Source organism: Sinohyriopsis cumingii, chromosome 11 (assembly GCF_028554795.1).
Source record: "Sinohyriopsis cumingii isolate HCF-2022 chromosome 11, ASM2855479v2, whole genome shotgun sequence".
In the NCBI taxonomy this organism is placed as follows: Eukaryota; Metazoa; Mollusca; class Bivalvia; order Unionida; family Unionidae; genus Sinohyriopsis; species Sinohyriopsis cumingii.
Genome location: NC_142971.1, coordinates 90,475,076 through 90,490,277, shown reverse-complemented (window position 1 = coordinate 90,490,277; position 15,202 = coordinate 90,475,076). Strand labels below are relative to the sequence as shown.

The following is a 15,202-nucleotide window of genomic DNA, read 5'->3' as shown; positions in this document are numbered from 1 at the left end:
CAATGTGCCAGATACATCAGGCTTTGCATACCATAATGTGCCAGATACATCAGGCTTTGCATACCATAATGTGCCAGATACACCGGGTTTTGCATACTATAATGTCCCAGATAGAAGAGGCCTTTGATACTATAATGTACCAGATACATCAGGCTTTGCATGCCATAATGTATCAGATACATCAGGCTTTGTATACCTTAGGGTACCAGATACACCAGGCTTTGCATTACATAATGTACCAGATTCATCAGGCCTTGCTTTCTGTAATGTACCAGATACATCCATCTTGGTATACCATAGTGTACAGAATATATCAGGTGACTTTGCATATCATAGTGTACCAGATTAGACTTTGTACCAGATACATCAGGCTTTGTATATCACAGTATACCAGATACAACAGGCTTTGCAAACCCTAATGTACCAGAAGCCTTGATAGCATTGTGATAATGTGCCATACCCACTTTGCATTTCCATACACATTGTTTTAATATTCAATGAAGACACCTTGGCCCCTAATGCCATCTTTGATTTGTTGATTTTGGAGTTCAGCATCGCTGCTAATGTCCATGGCATTATTAAATCTTACAGGATTCCAAGATAACTCAGATCCAGAAGTTTCATATGGGATAGAGTCATTAATATAATATTTATTGCAGTTAACTTCAGATATTATTTCTTAGCAGATTTATTAAAAATGAAGGCAACCTGAATGTGTTTGTCTGCCTTTTGGGGCTCTTGAATCAGCTTGTGTACAAGTACAAAATGTGGCTTGTGGAGTAAATAAAGATCAGATCACCAATTTCTGTAGCGGCTGAACTGAAAATCAGAATAGAATCATGATGACTACTGACTGGGGATGAGCTGAGAAAATGTTTAGAGCAAAAACTATGATGTTTTTTGGTCAAATGCAATGTTTTCCAGTCTTGAAATCTGAGTCGATAAGATTTTAGAATATCATGGACCCTAGTGCAAAAGTCAACCATAAAAATTAAGAAGTCAGATGTTGGCATTAATTACTAGGTGTCCTCAGCTTAGGTTTGATCCCTAGTATCGGCATGTACAAAGGTCAGTGGTTTTTCCTTGAGCTTTCCATTTGTTCTACCATAAGGATCAATTGATGCCAATATATGAGCTGTTGGCTACCGAAGTTATCAGAATGTGTTGTCTTATTTCCATCCAGTAAATTGAATTTGTAACTTTCCAGCAGTAATTATTAAATCTTTCTTTAGGTCCAACATTTTCCTAGGGCTGTGTGTAATGGGTTCAGTTCCGTTATGAGGTATTAGATAATCAAGATATTTATTCATTTATGTTTAAATTACATCTGCTACTAGAAAACTCTCTCTCTCTCTCTCTCTCTCTCTCTCTCTCTATATATATATATATATATATATATATATATATATATATATATATATATATATATATATATATATATATACACATACATACACTCTGACTATAAAATACACAAAATGGACATTGGGAGTTTTTGCTAAGAAAGTTATATTCAGAATTGATAAATAATTGTTTTTAAACAGAAAACTCATACATGGGTATTGACTAGTATGCATGATATGCATTGCAACAGGTGGGAAATAGCCTTGGAGCTTGAGTGAATGGTTCATTGTACCAGGTAACTAGTTCCTTGCCTCAGCTAAGTTTGGATGTAGACCATTAAATTTCATTGGTAAAAATTATCCAAATCAAACAGGTCCTTGTCAAAAAGACATTGAAAAGGATGTGTGAAATACATCCCATTCAAATTATTATGTATGCTGATAACTATGGCTTTGTATTAATACATAGTCCCAAGAGGTAGTAGCAAGTTTGATTGTAAATGTAAACATGCTTCATCCTACAGCCTGAATGAGTCTGTTCTAAAGTCATTGTCCAGCTGTAAACAACATGTTGTTGTTGTAGGGTTTAATGCCATTTTTCAGAATAAGATAGGCTATAAATAGCAGCCAGTATAAATGGTGGAGGAAGAAGCTGGGAAAACCCTGTAAAGAACCACCGACCCACAGGAAGCTACTGGCAAGCTTTCTCACATACCCACATGTATAGGGTTTAATGATAGTACAGTTCTGGCTATATAATGCCTAGTAAACTTGGGTATCCAACAAAAAAGCATATGAAACAAAAAAGGCAAATAGGATAAAATTATTACAATACAGAGTAACATTTATTTTATATAAACCTTGTGTTTTTTTTTAAAAGTCTATCACCTTATCAGATGGAAGATAATTACTGGATACATCCCAGGTTACCTCTTATGATGTTCAGTAGAATGCATCAGGCCTATCCCACATTCATGAGCATGCAGGGGGTAGCATTACAGTGTCATCAGGCCTATTCCACATTCATGAGCATGCAGGGGGTAGCATTACAGTGTCATCAGGTTTATTCCACATTCATGAGCATGCAGGGGGTAGCATTACAGTGTCATCAGGCCTATTCCACAGTCAATGAGCCTGCAGGGGGTAGCATTACAGTGTCATCAGGCCTATTCCACAGTCAATGAGCATGCAGTGGATAGCATTACAGTGTCATCAGGCCTATTCCACAGTCAATGAGCATGCAGGGGGTAGCATTACAGTGTCATCAGGCCTATTCCACAGTCAATGAGCATGCAGTGGGTAGCATTACTGTGTCATCAGGCCTATTCCACAGTCAGTGAGCATACAGGGTGTAGCCGTACAGTGTCATCAGACCTATTCCACAGTAAATGAACACACAGGGGGTAGCATTACAGTGTCATCAGGCCTATTCCACATTCGTGAGCATGCAGGGGGTAGCATTACAGTGTCATCAGGCCTATTCCACATTCATGAGCATGCAGGGGGTAGCATTACAGTGTCATCAGGCCTATTCCACAGTCAATGAGCATGCAGGGGATAGCATTACAGTGTCATCAGGCCTATTCCACAGTCAATGAGCATGCAGGGGGTAGCATTACAATGTTATCAGGTCTATTCCACATTCTTGAGCATGTGAGGTGGTAGTATTACAAAGTTATCAGGCTTATTCCACATCATTGAGCATGCAGGGGCTAGAAATACAATGTTATTGGGATCTTGCCTATCAGCCAAGTGATATGCAGCTGATATTTGCATTTTTAGTCACATTTTAGAAATAAGAAAGGATTGTGTTGTGCACATTGGTAATTCTATAGCCATATAATGACTCCCAAAACTGTAATATATGACAAAATATGAATATGTATTGGAGTAACATTCTGATGTAAGATGGAGGAGGGTAAGAGTATGTGATTTGTTTTTTTCAGGTATGTCTTGCGAAGACACTTACTAAAGTTTGAGGCCATATATCCAGACACTTCCATACCTGTTGGATACGTCAGGGGAGAACCTGTGTATGCTCGTGAATGTGTGCATGTCGTAAGCTGATTTGTGTATTCATTGTACCAAATTATAATATTCTCACTAGTTTATGTACACTAGTCCCTTTTCTGTTGTGAATAATTTTGGGGTCAGTGAGTATGAGTGTAAATTATTCATAATAATGTGGTAATGTATACGCTCACTTAGAAGTTGGGTCCAATTGCAAACAAAAGACCCTGATCTGCCATCACATAATGCACTGGCAGATCAGGGTCTATCTTGTTTGTTTTTCTGATTCTCCTTAAAGACTTCATTGATTAAGATTTGCTGGCACATAATGTGATGGCAGATATGTGTCTGTGCAGTTTGTAGTTGAACTTTACTTACAAGTGAGTATATTGGACTTGGCTTACAAACAAGTATATAGTGTATTTTATTTACAGTAGTCCCCCTCTTATAAAGCCAACCCTATTGCAGCAGGGAAGTGGCCTTATAATGACGGTGGCCTTTCTAGAGGGGGATGACAAATGCGAATATAAATACATAAGAAAGTCACAAGTACATTTAATTGTAAAACGTTTAATATTTTCATTAAAAAATTACATGCATGTTGTAAAATGTATGTAAAACAAACTGTTTCATCATTTTCAAAAGAATGTTATGAATAACCATTGATATAGTTTTAAAACTGTCTTTATAATTATGTTACAGATCACATCATCTGTCACTTTGTTGGTAACAGTCTAAAAAACAAACCAGTCTCGTCACAATTAAAAATATCCTTGCTGTCATATCCCCTGCATATATCGTTTAGTCTTTTGTTCCAATCTTCGACAACTTAATTATTAACATCAATTGATTCTCCACTAAGGACAAATACTTAATATTGTGTCGCACTTGAAATCTTTGCAACCATCCGTTACTTGCGGTAAAGTCGTCATATCCCAATTCAGCTGACAAAATTGTTGCTTTTTCTTGTCATTCAAATCAGGATACAAACATCTCCTGGCTCAAATAATCTTCCTTTCTCTGTCCATTTCACCTTCCCAGTTTTGCAGAATTGTTTCCTTATCTTTCATGATATTGTTTATCTGAGTCTTTCCGACATTATTTTTCTGCAAGGATCCTCGACCCCCCCTTCCACCTCTTGGTCAGTTGAATTACTTTCAGTTTCTCTTCTAAACTGAGAATTTTTCTTTTCCTCTATGACATGTTGATCTTTTGCAGTAAGTTATTCATGTTGCCAACTACAATACTGATAAAACAATTTTTTATGCATCTAAACAAATTGCCGTATTTTTAAAGGAAGTGATCTTGTCACGTGATTCGTTAGTCGCAGTCTGGTACCCCATTGTTTTTATACATTTCTTTACACTTAACAATTATCAGAGTGACTAAACCGGACATCTTATGATAACACAGCAGTAAGGCTAATTGGATTACATGTACTTACCCTTTTGTATGGATTAAAATTTGAGTCTTTATCGGCTTTATGGAATAAATGTGGCTTCTCGTGAGGCATAAATTATATAATATTAACCTTAGTGGTACATGTACTTTAGTCAACACTTCTTTCAGTAATGAAAACCTGACATCGGGAAACAGAAATCAGATTACTTAACACACATTATGAATAAAATACTGGTTCTGGATACATATTAAAATAAAATGCGGCCGCTTGTGAGGGGTAAATTTTATATTATTGCACTAATATGCTGGTAGCGTTAGCCGGGTGGCCTTTCGTGAGGGGTACTTTTAAACACAAACTCATCGGTGCCAATGGATTCAGGCCGTAAGGAGCGGGTGGCTGCTGGTCAGGGGGGCCGTTCAAGAGGGGAACTACTGTATATGAACTTGTATTTAGGGTTCAGAGTGTGCTGTTTCAGACAGTGATTTAGAATCTTTATTTGATATCATTATTCGTTTATAAAATGAGGTAACACGCGGTAGGAAGAGCTTTTGAACTAAGAAATCTGCAAACATAACATTAGATTCTTAATAAGCTTAGGTCCATCTGCATCTGTAGTGAAGCAGTTGGTACAAAAATTTAGGATTTCAGTGCTTGAAGTGGCAGATTTCACTGGACCTAGAATACTTGAAGTGGCAGATTTGACTGGACCTTGAGAACTTGAAATTGTAGAGTACTAGAAATTGTAGTCATTGTAGTTGTTATCACTTGATGGATCAGAGAACATGCCACCCACCCCTTTCTGGACAGTTTGAAAATTTGAGCTGATATCAAGCAAAGTTTTTCTCAGTTTATTTAGTATGTGCTCATCAAAACTGAACATCAGTTAGAAAATATTGCATGATTCAAATTGATGGTTATATTTGGTAGACCAATTGGTATTCCATTCAGCACATTGCATCATCTTGTCTAGACAGTGCAACAGTGTCTGATGATTGCTTTTTATTTAGAGACAGGGTTGACAGTATTCAGTTATAAAAGAGAAGCAAATGTGGCATGAAAAGTCAGATATTTTAGGTCAACATTCGTAAGCTTTCATTAGGCTTCCAAAATCATTTGATTCAGAATAGGTAATGCACAAGTGTCCTTCCTTGCAAACATGATAATACAAGAAAGAATAAGAACCCAATGGCAATCTTAAGGCAGATTCAACTTAATTTGGGACTAGAGTACTCAGCAAGGACTAGAGTACTCAATGAAGGCATGATTGCTTATAAAGTCAAGTACATTTTCCAAATTGTAAGTTGTCTGTTGTTGTTGAGTACTCTAGTCCCAAATTTGGACTCAAATCTACAATGTACATGACTCATACTTGTGTATGTGAGTACTTGTTGGAACACTGATATAGTAAAAGTCATACAGGTCATGTATGCATTCAGTACCAACTATTTCATTTAAGGGTGTCATTTCTTAAAATTTGATTATACATACTTTTAACCCTTTAGCTATGACTGCCACATCTAAGTGTCACCTGTAAATAGCTCCTGAACCCCACTGATGCATATATGCAGTGTCGATAAACCTCATTTACTACCCCAGTGTCGTTTATGTGTATATAGTTCAGCAGTACACAAAACCCCAGGGTCGCATCAATATGGATATGACTGCTATGTTAACTAGACGTTGATTGGTTGAAAGTACAGAAGTTTACATATTTTTGATTATCATAATCAATGAGTGGACTATTTGCACAACATTTTGATATAAGTTTGAAAGTGGAGAGGTTAAATTTAGACACACTGTAAGGGCTTTTCTGCACTTAACAAAACATGTATAGTTGAGATAAACAAAGATGGATTCCAATTCAGATATCAGCAACTCTGAAGGTTTCAGTGCAAGTGATATCGAAGAGTTTAATGGATCATTCTTAGAAAATGGATCAGATATTGATGTTAGTCCCGTTTAAACACCAGATGTAAGTGATTTTGAATTGGATGATGAGGAGGACATAATCCCACTTGCATAATGGAGTGATGACCTCACTGTGTTCGAGATCAATGATTTTGATTCTCATGTTGGTTCAACAATTGAGTTTGAACCACATAGCAATAAGAAAGATTTTTTCGTAAGTTTTTTCCTGAATGTCCGGTGGAAAAGCATGTGAAAGAAACAAAATGATTATGCCAAGAAAATGGTGGACCAAAAACAAGATCTGAAGTGGTATGAAACCAGCATCACTTAGATGTGGGTATATCTTGGAATATACATTGTCATGACTATTATGCAGATATATTTTGGGATCCCAGGAATATCAGAAATCATGACAATAGAAAGATTTGAAAAAATAGGGAAATATTTCCATGCCAATGACACAAGCATCAACCCATCCAGAGGCCAAGCAGGACATGACAAGTTTTTCCATATAGGACCTTTCTACGACACAGTCTTGCATAAATGCCTGGAAAATTATGACACTCCAAACAACCAGTCAATTGATGAAGGCATGATTGCTTATAAAGACTGTCATTTAAGCAATGCCTGCCTACCAAACCCACAAAATTTGGCATTAAAGTCTGGGATAGAGCCCATCCCCAAACCTGCTACGTCTATGAATTTCAAGTGTATGTTGGAAAGCCTGATGGACAGAGAGGGAGAGTGACAGAAGAAGGATTAGGATCTAGAGTGGTGAAAGACCTTACCAGAAAAATAATAAATAAAAACCACCATATATATATATGGACAATTTCTTGTCATATCCCCAATTATTTGAAAATTTATGTCGGGATGGACTCTTCTGTTGCAGTACAGTTGTAGAAACTAGGAAAAGAATGCCAGAACCTTTAAAAAGAAAACAGTTCTTTAAAAAGCCAGGGGGATATGAAAGTCATGCAAAAAGAGACTCTTGTTTGTGTTGCCTGGAAAGACAAGAAAATTGTCCATATTTTATTTAACAATATGGATCACACACAGGTGTCTAGTATAACTCGATGAGAAAAAACTGGCCAATGAAAAGAAGTAACTTGCCCAAAAGATGCAGATGAGTATTTGAAAAACAAAGTGTGTGTGGGGGGTATATTGCAGACCAAAACAGAATGCAATACAGTTTTTGCCATAAGGCAAAGAAATGGTGGAAAGACCTTTTTTGGTTTCTCATTGATACAGAGATCTGTAATGCCCTGATCTGTATGAAAGAGTCACCAAATCACCAGATCAAAACCATATCTGGAAGAAAAAAATAGAACACAGCTTGAATTCAGAATGAACTTGGCCAAAGAGATGGTTGCTGGCTTTCAGGGAAGTAGGAAAAGACAGGCTCTGCCCATTGTTGATACTGAAGGTTTAAGGCACTGTCCAGGATGATTTTTGAAACGTGGGAGATGCAAGATGTGTGTTAGGAAAGGGAGGAGTCATGATGTTTTCATAGGATACAAACAATGCCAAGTACATTTAAGTTTGGATAATGACTGTTTTGAGAGGTACCACTCTCAACTTTGTAATTAGAGTGTGGACTTCCTTCATGTTTTTATATGTACATATGTAAATATTGGATTTATTTAGTGGGATTCAAAATAGTTTACATGACTGGGATATCTTGTATAATGGGATGTAGGAGTATATACAGTAGAAATATTTGAATAACAGACACTATACAAGGTAAGCTGTTTTTTATTTCACTGAAATCATGCAAAAACTAATGAAATAATGAATATAAATGCAACCATGTTTTTATTGTCAGTTTCTGTAGTCAGCCTTGATGATGTTCTAGTATTCAGCCTAGGAACCAGCCTTAGTAGTCTCAGTAACTGATATGATAGCACTTGTCAGTAGTGAGACTGCACAAAAGCTGTAGTAGCTAAAGGGTTAAATGGCAATTATTCACTATATTTGGATTCACATACTTCCATATTCTTCTGGAAGGTCAATTTTTTTACATGCTTTGAGAAACACATACAGCAAAGTTCAATTTTAAAGTACATGGACATTTTTTGGAGAAGGTCAACCTAAAGGTGTGATCCAGCACAAACCAGATTGAATGTCATGTGCTGTGAGATGCAAAAGCTCCGCATATTGAAAACAAATTGACAGTTAGGCCCAATGTGTTCATTTGTTGACTCAGTTTAGTAATTGGCAACCATTGGTAAATTCCATAACTATCAAAAAATTTCATCTGAAAGTTTCTTGATGGTAGTTAAGGTGCAGAGCATTCAGTAATCAGAATTGAATAGATTTTGGTTAAACTATATTAATTTTAAATTTTAGAACATCACTTGATATTTAATTTGAGTAAATGCCCCTACGTGACGACATCAACATACAATATAACAGGATTTAGTTATAGAGAGAATTCAGGTAATAGTGTATATACAGATATTGTTTATTTGTTGTAGATCATTAGGCTTTGTCAGTAAGGACTTGTAGGTAGATTTTATTGCTTATTTGTTGTAGATCATGAGGCTTTGTCAGTAAGGACTTGTAGGTAGATTTTATTGCTTATTTGTTGTAGGTCACAAGGCTTTGTCAGTAAAGACTTGTAGGTAGATTTAATTGCTTATTTGTTGTAGATCATGAGGCTTTGTCAGTAAGGACTTGTAGGTAGATTTAATTGCTTATTTGATGTAGATCATGGGCTTTGCCATTAAGGACTTGTAGGTAGATTTTATTGCTTATTTGTTGTAGATCACGAGGCTTTGTCAGTAAGGACTTGTAGGTAGATTTTATTGCTTATTTGTTGTAGATCATGAGGCTTTGTCAGTAAGGACTTGTAGGTAGATTTTATTGCTTATTTGTTGTAGATCACAAGGCTTTGTCAGTAAGGACTTGTAGATAGATTTTATTGCTTATTTGTTGTAGATCACGAGGCTTTGTCAGTAAGGTAGATTTTATTGCTTATTTGTTGTAGATCATGAGGCTTTGTCAGTAAGGACTTGTAGGTAGATTTTATTGCTTATTTGTTGTAGATCACGAGGCTTTGTCAGTAAGGACTTGTAGGTAGATTTTATTGCTTATTTGTTGTAGATCATTAGGCTTTGTCAGTAAGGACTTGTAGATAGATTTTATTGCTTATTTGTTGTAGATCATGAGGTTTTGTCAGTAAGGGCTTGTAGGTAGAATTTATTGCTTACTTGTTGTAGATCATTAGGCTTTGTCAGTAAGGACCTGTAGGTAGATTTTATTGTTTATTTGTTGTAGATCATTTGGCTTTGTTGGTAAGGACTTATAGGTAGATTTTATATGTGAAACATGGTTATAAACTTGTATCCTGAGTCATGTACTCTTAAATGATGTTGATGGAGTTATGCAACATTATATTATAAATGAAGAGTATGACATAGTCTGTACATATCATTGAAAAGTTTATACAGTAAACAGTGGGGAGAGATAATAAATTTAGTGTGGAAATCCTGCTGAGAATTTGATAAGTGCTCCTTTTATTGTCAGTGTATGTTTAAATTAAAAAATATTGGCATTAATTCATATAAAGAAATGTAGAAAAACATTTCAAGAGAGTTTGTATCAGGTTGGATATATTCATCACTTTCATATTTGATATTTATACTTTTGAAGTTCTTGCACACTGAAAAGAACACGTACTCATGACATAGATAAAGAAACCATACAATTCTCAGTAGCATGTTCTTGGCTAATATCCCATACAGATATTATAAAAAAATTTTTTTATTAATTTTGCTAGTCTGTACTAGATAGATACACATTTGAAACTTGCATGGTTCACTTTACCCTTTTGGCCACCAAGAAATGTCAAAAAATAAAGGTTCCCTTCGAAGTAGGAAGGGAATTGCCTTATGTGTGTCATAAAGACCATAAAGGTCTCTTCCGTCCTTATCAAGGGGAGTGCTAACCTTCTCTCCTTTCTTATGACACGACTATCCATGCATGTGCAGTACTATATAAAACAGGTCAGTGAAGTTTAGTCATAACTGTGGTTGGAAATAGTTGAATTTTTAATAATAAATAATAAGTTTTGTTTATTTTACAAATAATAGAGATTCTGTTTTTATCTTTTACTTTCAATAACAGAAACATTGGTTTAACTGTAAGTACATTTCAAAATCTTGTGCTGTACTTTATTTCTTTTGACGTTAAACTGGAAAGTTTGGGGGAGTTAGTGATATGAACAAGGGAGGTAACCCAACCCTATTCAGAACTATGCACTAACAAGGGAATTAACTTTGCACTGTGTTACCCGCGGACCTTCCTGCAGCAGTATGATGTTATTAAATTATTATTTATTTAGTATATGTCTGATATATGTCTGATATTTACATGCATTTTTAAATGGTTAATTTTTTCACAATAGCTAAAGTAATCATTCTGACCTTTCTTTCAGCTGCACTCAAGAGAAAACTGGTTGAAGGAAGGAAGAGCAGTTAGGGTATGATATTGTGTTTTAAAATCTCAAGATGATGTTAAATATTATATACATGTTTATGTGGGCGAATTCCATAATCGTTAGCAGAAATTTTAACAGAATTTATAAATTTATAAAGTAAATAAGTACTTATATTTTTTAAAAAGTCCCTGATTTTCCTCAAGTCTTTCAACTGTTGGACTACAATATACTAAAACAATGATACACTTGAGGCTTAAAGTTCATATATTATATTTTATTATATGTTAATTTTTTTCTCTGTTAACTTTACATTGTCAGAATCATTCAGTATTTTACAATATTGCACTCACGCACAATTCATATTGCACTCATGCATGTAGGTGTCAACTTGTACGGTTTACCCATAATTTGTACATTTTTTGTACAACTCCTGTGTGTGAAGATCTTGTAGTTTATTGCTCTGAAATTTGACGCTGACTCAGATTTCTAATACTGACTAACTTCCTGTGTAGTAAGTATGCTTTCTTATTTTATACATTATTATTTTATTATTTATACTTATTACTATCAAATGCATAAAGTTTACATCAATTTTTTTATTTTACAAATTGTGGTGGTCATGTTGGTGTAACTGTAATTCATCTGACTTTTCTGTGTGTAGTTAAAGTCGTTTTATTAAAAATTGTAACAATATTCTAAATAAAATTAAATAGCTGAATTTAGCACTGGCACTTTATTGTGCTGTCATAGTTTTGAATTAAGTTTGTCGGATATGTAATGCAAACAGGAAGATGCATTGCCATAATGATGGAAGTAGTACAGATACTGATGGACCTCATTCTCATGGCTCTAAAATGTATAACACTGTCAATTTATATCAAGTTTTTGACCAAAATCCTGACACTATATAGCATATTCATAAGTTTTCAAACACCAGATATGTAATTTGAAGAGAAACAATCAACAGCTTATGAGGTATAAACTTCTGGGCTTGCTACTTTGTCAATTTTTTATTTATTTTCAGATTTAAAGTTTTGGATAGCTTCTGGTGTAATATCTTGGGGTTTATGGGGGAAAATATAAATTCGTAACATATTTGTAATCGGAGATCTTCCTCTATCACATCTCAAATCTAAATTTTAAAATTATTTTTAAAAAATTTATTTCATCTAGTTGAAATATTCCGTACATCAAATGGCTGGTCCTAACTCAAAGGAACGGAAACTTGAAGACACTGACATAGGTTGTGGCAAGTTTCAGGCTGATTGGATTAAAGGCACCCTGGCATTGTTGAAGTATCCAAGTTAGGATCCTCCAATGCTTTTTGTAAAATATGCATTAAAGACATTAAAGATTGGTGGCATCGGGCATATATAACCTGGAGGAACACTTCAGGACAAAACTGCATGAAAGAAGTTTTGAAATGAAGAAGGGAACACCCATCAAAAGCTTCTTTGCTAAAGCCAAAGCAGGAAGATGATAGTGTTATAAGTAAAAAGAATGAAATAAAGTTTCAGAAATGTAAATAATTATGTAAATATTTGTAAAAATACTTTGTGTATAGCATTTGGTGCTTTAAAACTGTTGATTTTATATAATATATGAATACATTTTTTCATGTAAGGTTGTAAGGTTTTGGGGGTCTTTGTAAGGTTTTTCATGGTCTGGTGTACAGGTTTTCATCTAAAGGGGTTGACACCTATGCTCATGTCTGCCTAATAGTGTATTAAGTAACTACTTTGTAAACAAACATGTACACTTACATTATAGGCGCTTTACGTTTTGGTAAATTTGCTTCTGAATGAACTGAAGCAGATGTTTTGTGGACTGCCACATACCTGCTGCTATGCAGTGTTTCGGATTTAGGTTAGCTATAGATGCCAGACAGGGTCCTTACAGATAACATGCAAGTGACAAGGCATAAACTGTCTTCTTTTGGCAATAATTAGAATAACAAAAAAATGTATTTACCGTATATACTCACGTATAAGTTGAATAATTTAGGAAAAATTAAAGGCCTGGAAGTAAGGGGGTCGACTTACCTGTGGCCAGTGTCTAAACTTGACAGTTTTTAGATATTTTTGGTGACTAATGGCTATAAATCCTGGGACACAAAACAGTATTTTTTTTTCCATGTCCTAAGACACAGGCATGTAAAAATTAACTTTTGGTAACTTGACATTTATTAAACTGTTATAAAGTGCTATGATTGATTTTGTTATTAGTTTGCAAGTTCATATTTTCTGATTTCTTTAACACAAAATTAAATTAAGGTAAATACAGACTGCATAATTCGTGGGACGGTTCAGTTTACACGGGAGACCAGGCTGAACTATAATGTACAGTACTTACACAGTACAAAGTGTGCATAGCGTCTCTTAAATCATTATTTTTTCCCCAAACATGTTAGATGCAGATTTTGCTTTATTCATTGTTTCGACCAAATTGCATTCTTCCAGATAACATTTCGGCTAGTCCTTAATAGCCGTTTCATTTACGTTGAATCACGCGCTCACGAATGACTAATTTTTAATGATATAAGCGATCCTACAAACTGAGGTAATATTTTAAAAAAGGTGTGCACGTTTGATTATACAAGGCACATGACCAGCATAATTTACATGTTCAGGAAGAGTGGTAATAATAAAGGCTAAAATTCTCATATAGTTCAACTAAGATCAACATCAATCAATTTTAGTTTCATGTTTTGGCTGAACAAACATCATAACTTTCCACACAATGGAAAGCTTGATGTTTTGGCATCTCCTATGTTGATAGTTGGCGAATTTATCTTTCATTTTGCAACAGCAATACAGGCCTGTTAATCATTAAAACCCTGAAACTGGCTTGTGTTAAGAGGGCATTTTGACCGATACATTGATGTGATATTGCCTTTTATTCCATAATATTAGCACAATTACCGTAATTTTGTAAAATGGGGTGTAAGGCATACCTATGAACTTTTCAAAAGCCAAGTATGGAGACTGAATAAAAAAAAAAGATTGGGACCTAAAATCATGCGGTTTCTTGTGGCATTTTTGAAGCCTTGTTTTCACTAAATATTAATTGATCTTCCTTGTCCAATATACGTGAAATTCGCAAAAGGACTCGCCCTTTCTCCTTGTGACGCGCCATATTTTCCCCCAGGATGTGCCCTATTTTCATGTTCTGGTCAGCTGTGGTCAAACTGCTTAATAGCTAAAGATTAGTCTTAAATAAACAAGCAAGAAAGCTAGCGTGACTAATTAAAAGTTAATCCTTATCGATGCAACTATGTTATGAAAACGACTGGCCCTCCATCGAAATTCAAAGAAACCATGTTCTACACTATTGTGTGTTATGCAAGCACCAGCAATTGATTGGCAAATAAAGGATTCCCAATTTTGTTGAACTAAAGGTACCAAAATAGCCAGCTTCATGGTACCTTACATGTGGCAACTATTTTCCCCTCTTTGTATATCTGACCTTATTTCCTTATTATCAACTCGTAAAGCATTTATTATTGATTGTTATAAAACGTATTTCGAATGAGTTTTTTGATGATACATTTGCTGTGTGATATATATTTTCATTCCTTTTAATTTAACCAGTGTAATTAACATTGGTATATATGGTATAAAAATGCCAGGTGTTCACTCGTGTAAGTTTCTTTCGTGGGAATAGCGCTTTAGCATACGGAGTTACATCATTCGTAGTGATCACTCTTGGGACTGAAATTAATTGTGGACGGTTTTTTATATGTTGTGGTTTATTTTTTGTTCTAGTTTAGCTTTTTTATTGTTGTAGAATTTTAAAAAATAATTAATTTATGTGAATAATGTTTAAACTTAACATTCTATTTAGTGAAGAAGTGAATTCTTTCTAGTAATTATTTTGTCATAACAATAATTCACAGGTGATACAACAGAACATGTTGGACTTTTCTTGTTTAGAAGAAATGAAAATCGAAGACATAATGTAATAATCGGGAGTTCTCTGCAAAAATTGGAAGATATGAAATCGGAAGGTAGGCGTGGAGTGACTCCCAAAATCAGGAGTTTTTTTTCCCCTCCTGGCGTGAAAGTTGACAGGTATGGTGTAAGGTTGCTTACATCAAAT

General features: G+C 35.0%; 1 protein-coding gene and 1 non-coding gene across 2 annotated transcripts in view; one reads left to right on the top strand and one right to left on the bottom strand.

Annotated features, from left to right (window-relative positions):
• The window catches only part of LOC149788966 (DNA repair protein complementing XP-C cells homolog), an 82,076-nt gene that overhangs the window by 41,976 nt on the left and 24,898 nt on the right, over positions 1–15,202 (top strand). The window contains exons 14-15 of the mRNA XM_089975113.1: positions 3,290–3,401; positions 11,102–11,146. Coding sequence (XP_089831239.1) covers positions 3,290–3,401; positions 11,102–11,146 — 157 coding nt within the window. The remainder of the gene's footprint in view (positions 1–3,289; positions 3,402–11,101; positions 11,147–15,202) is intronic.
• Positions 10,515–10,635, bottom strand: LOC149788967 (U6atac minor spliceosomal RNA). Its single transcript, XR_016424804.1, has one exon. It is a non-coding gene; the product is annotated as a U6atac minor spliceosomal RNA (small nuclear RNA).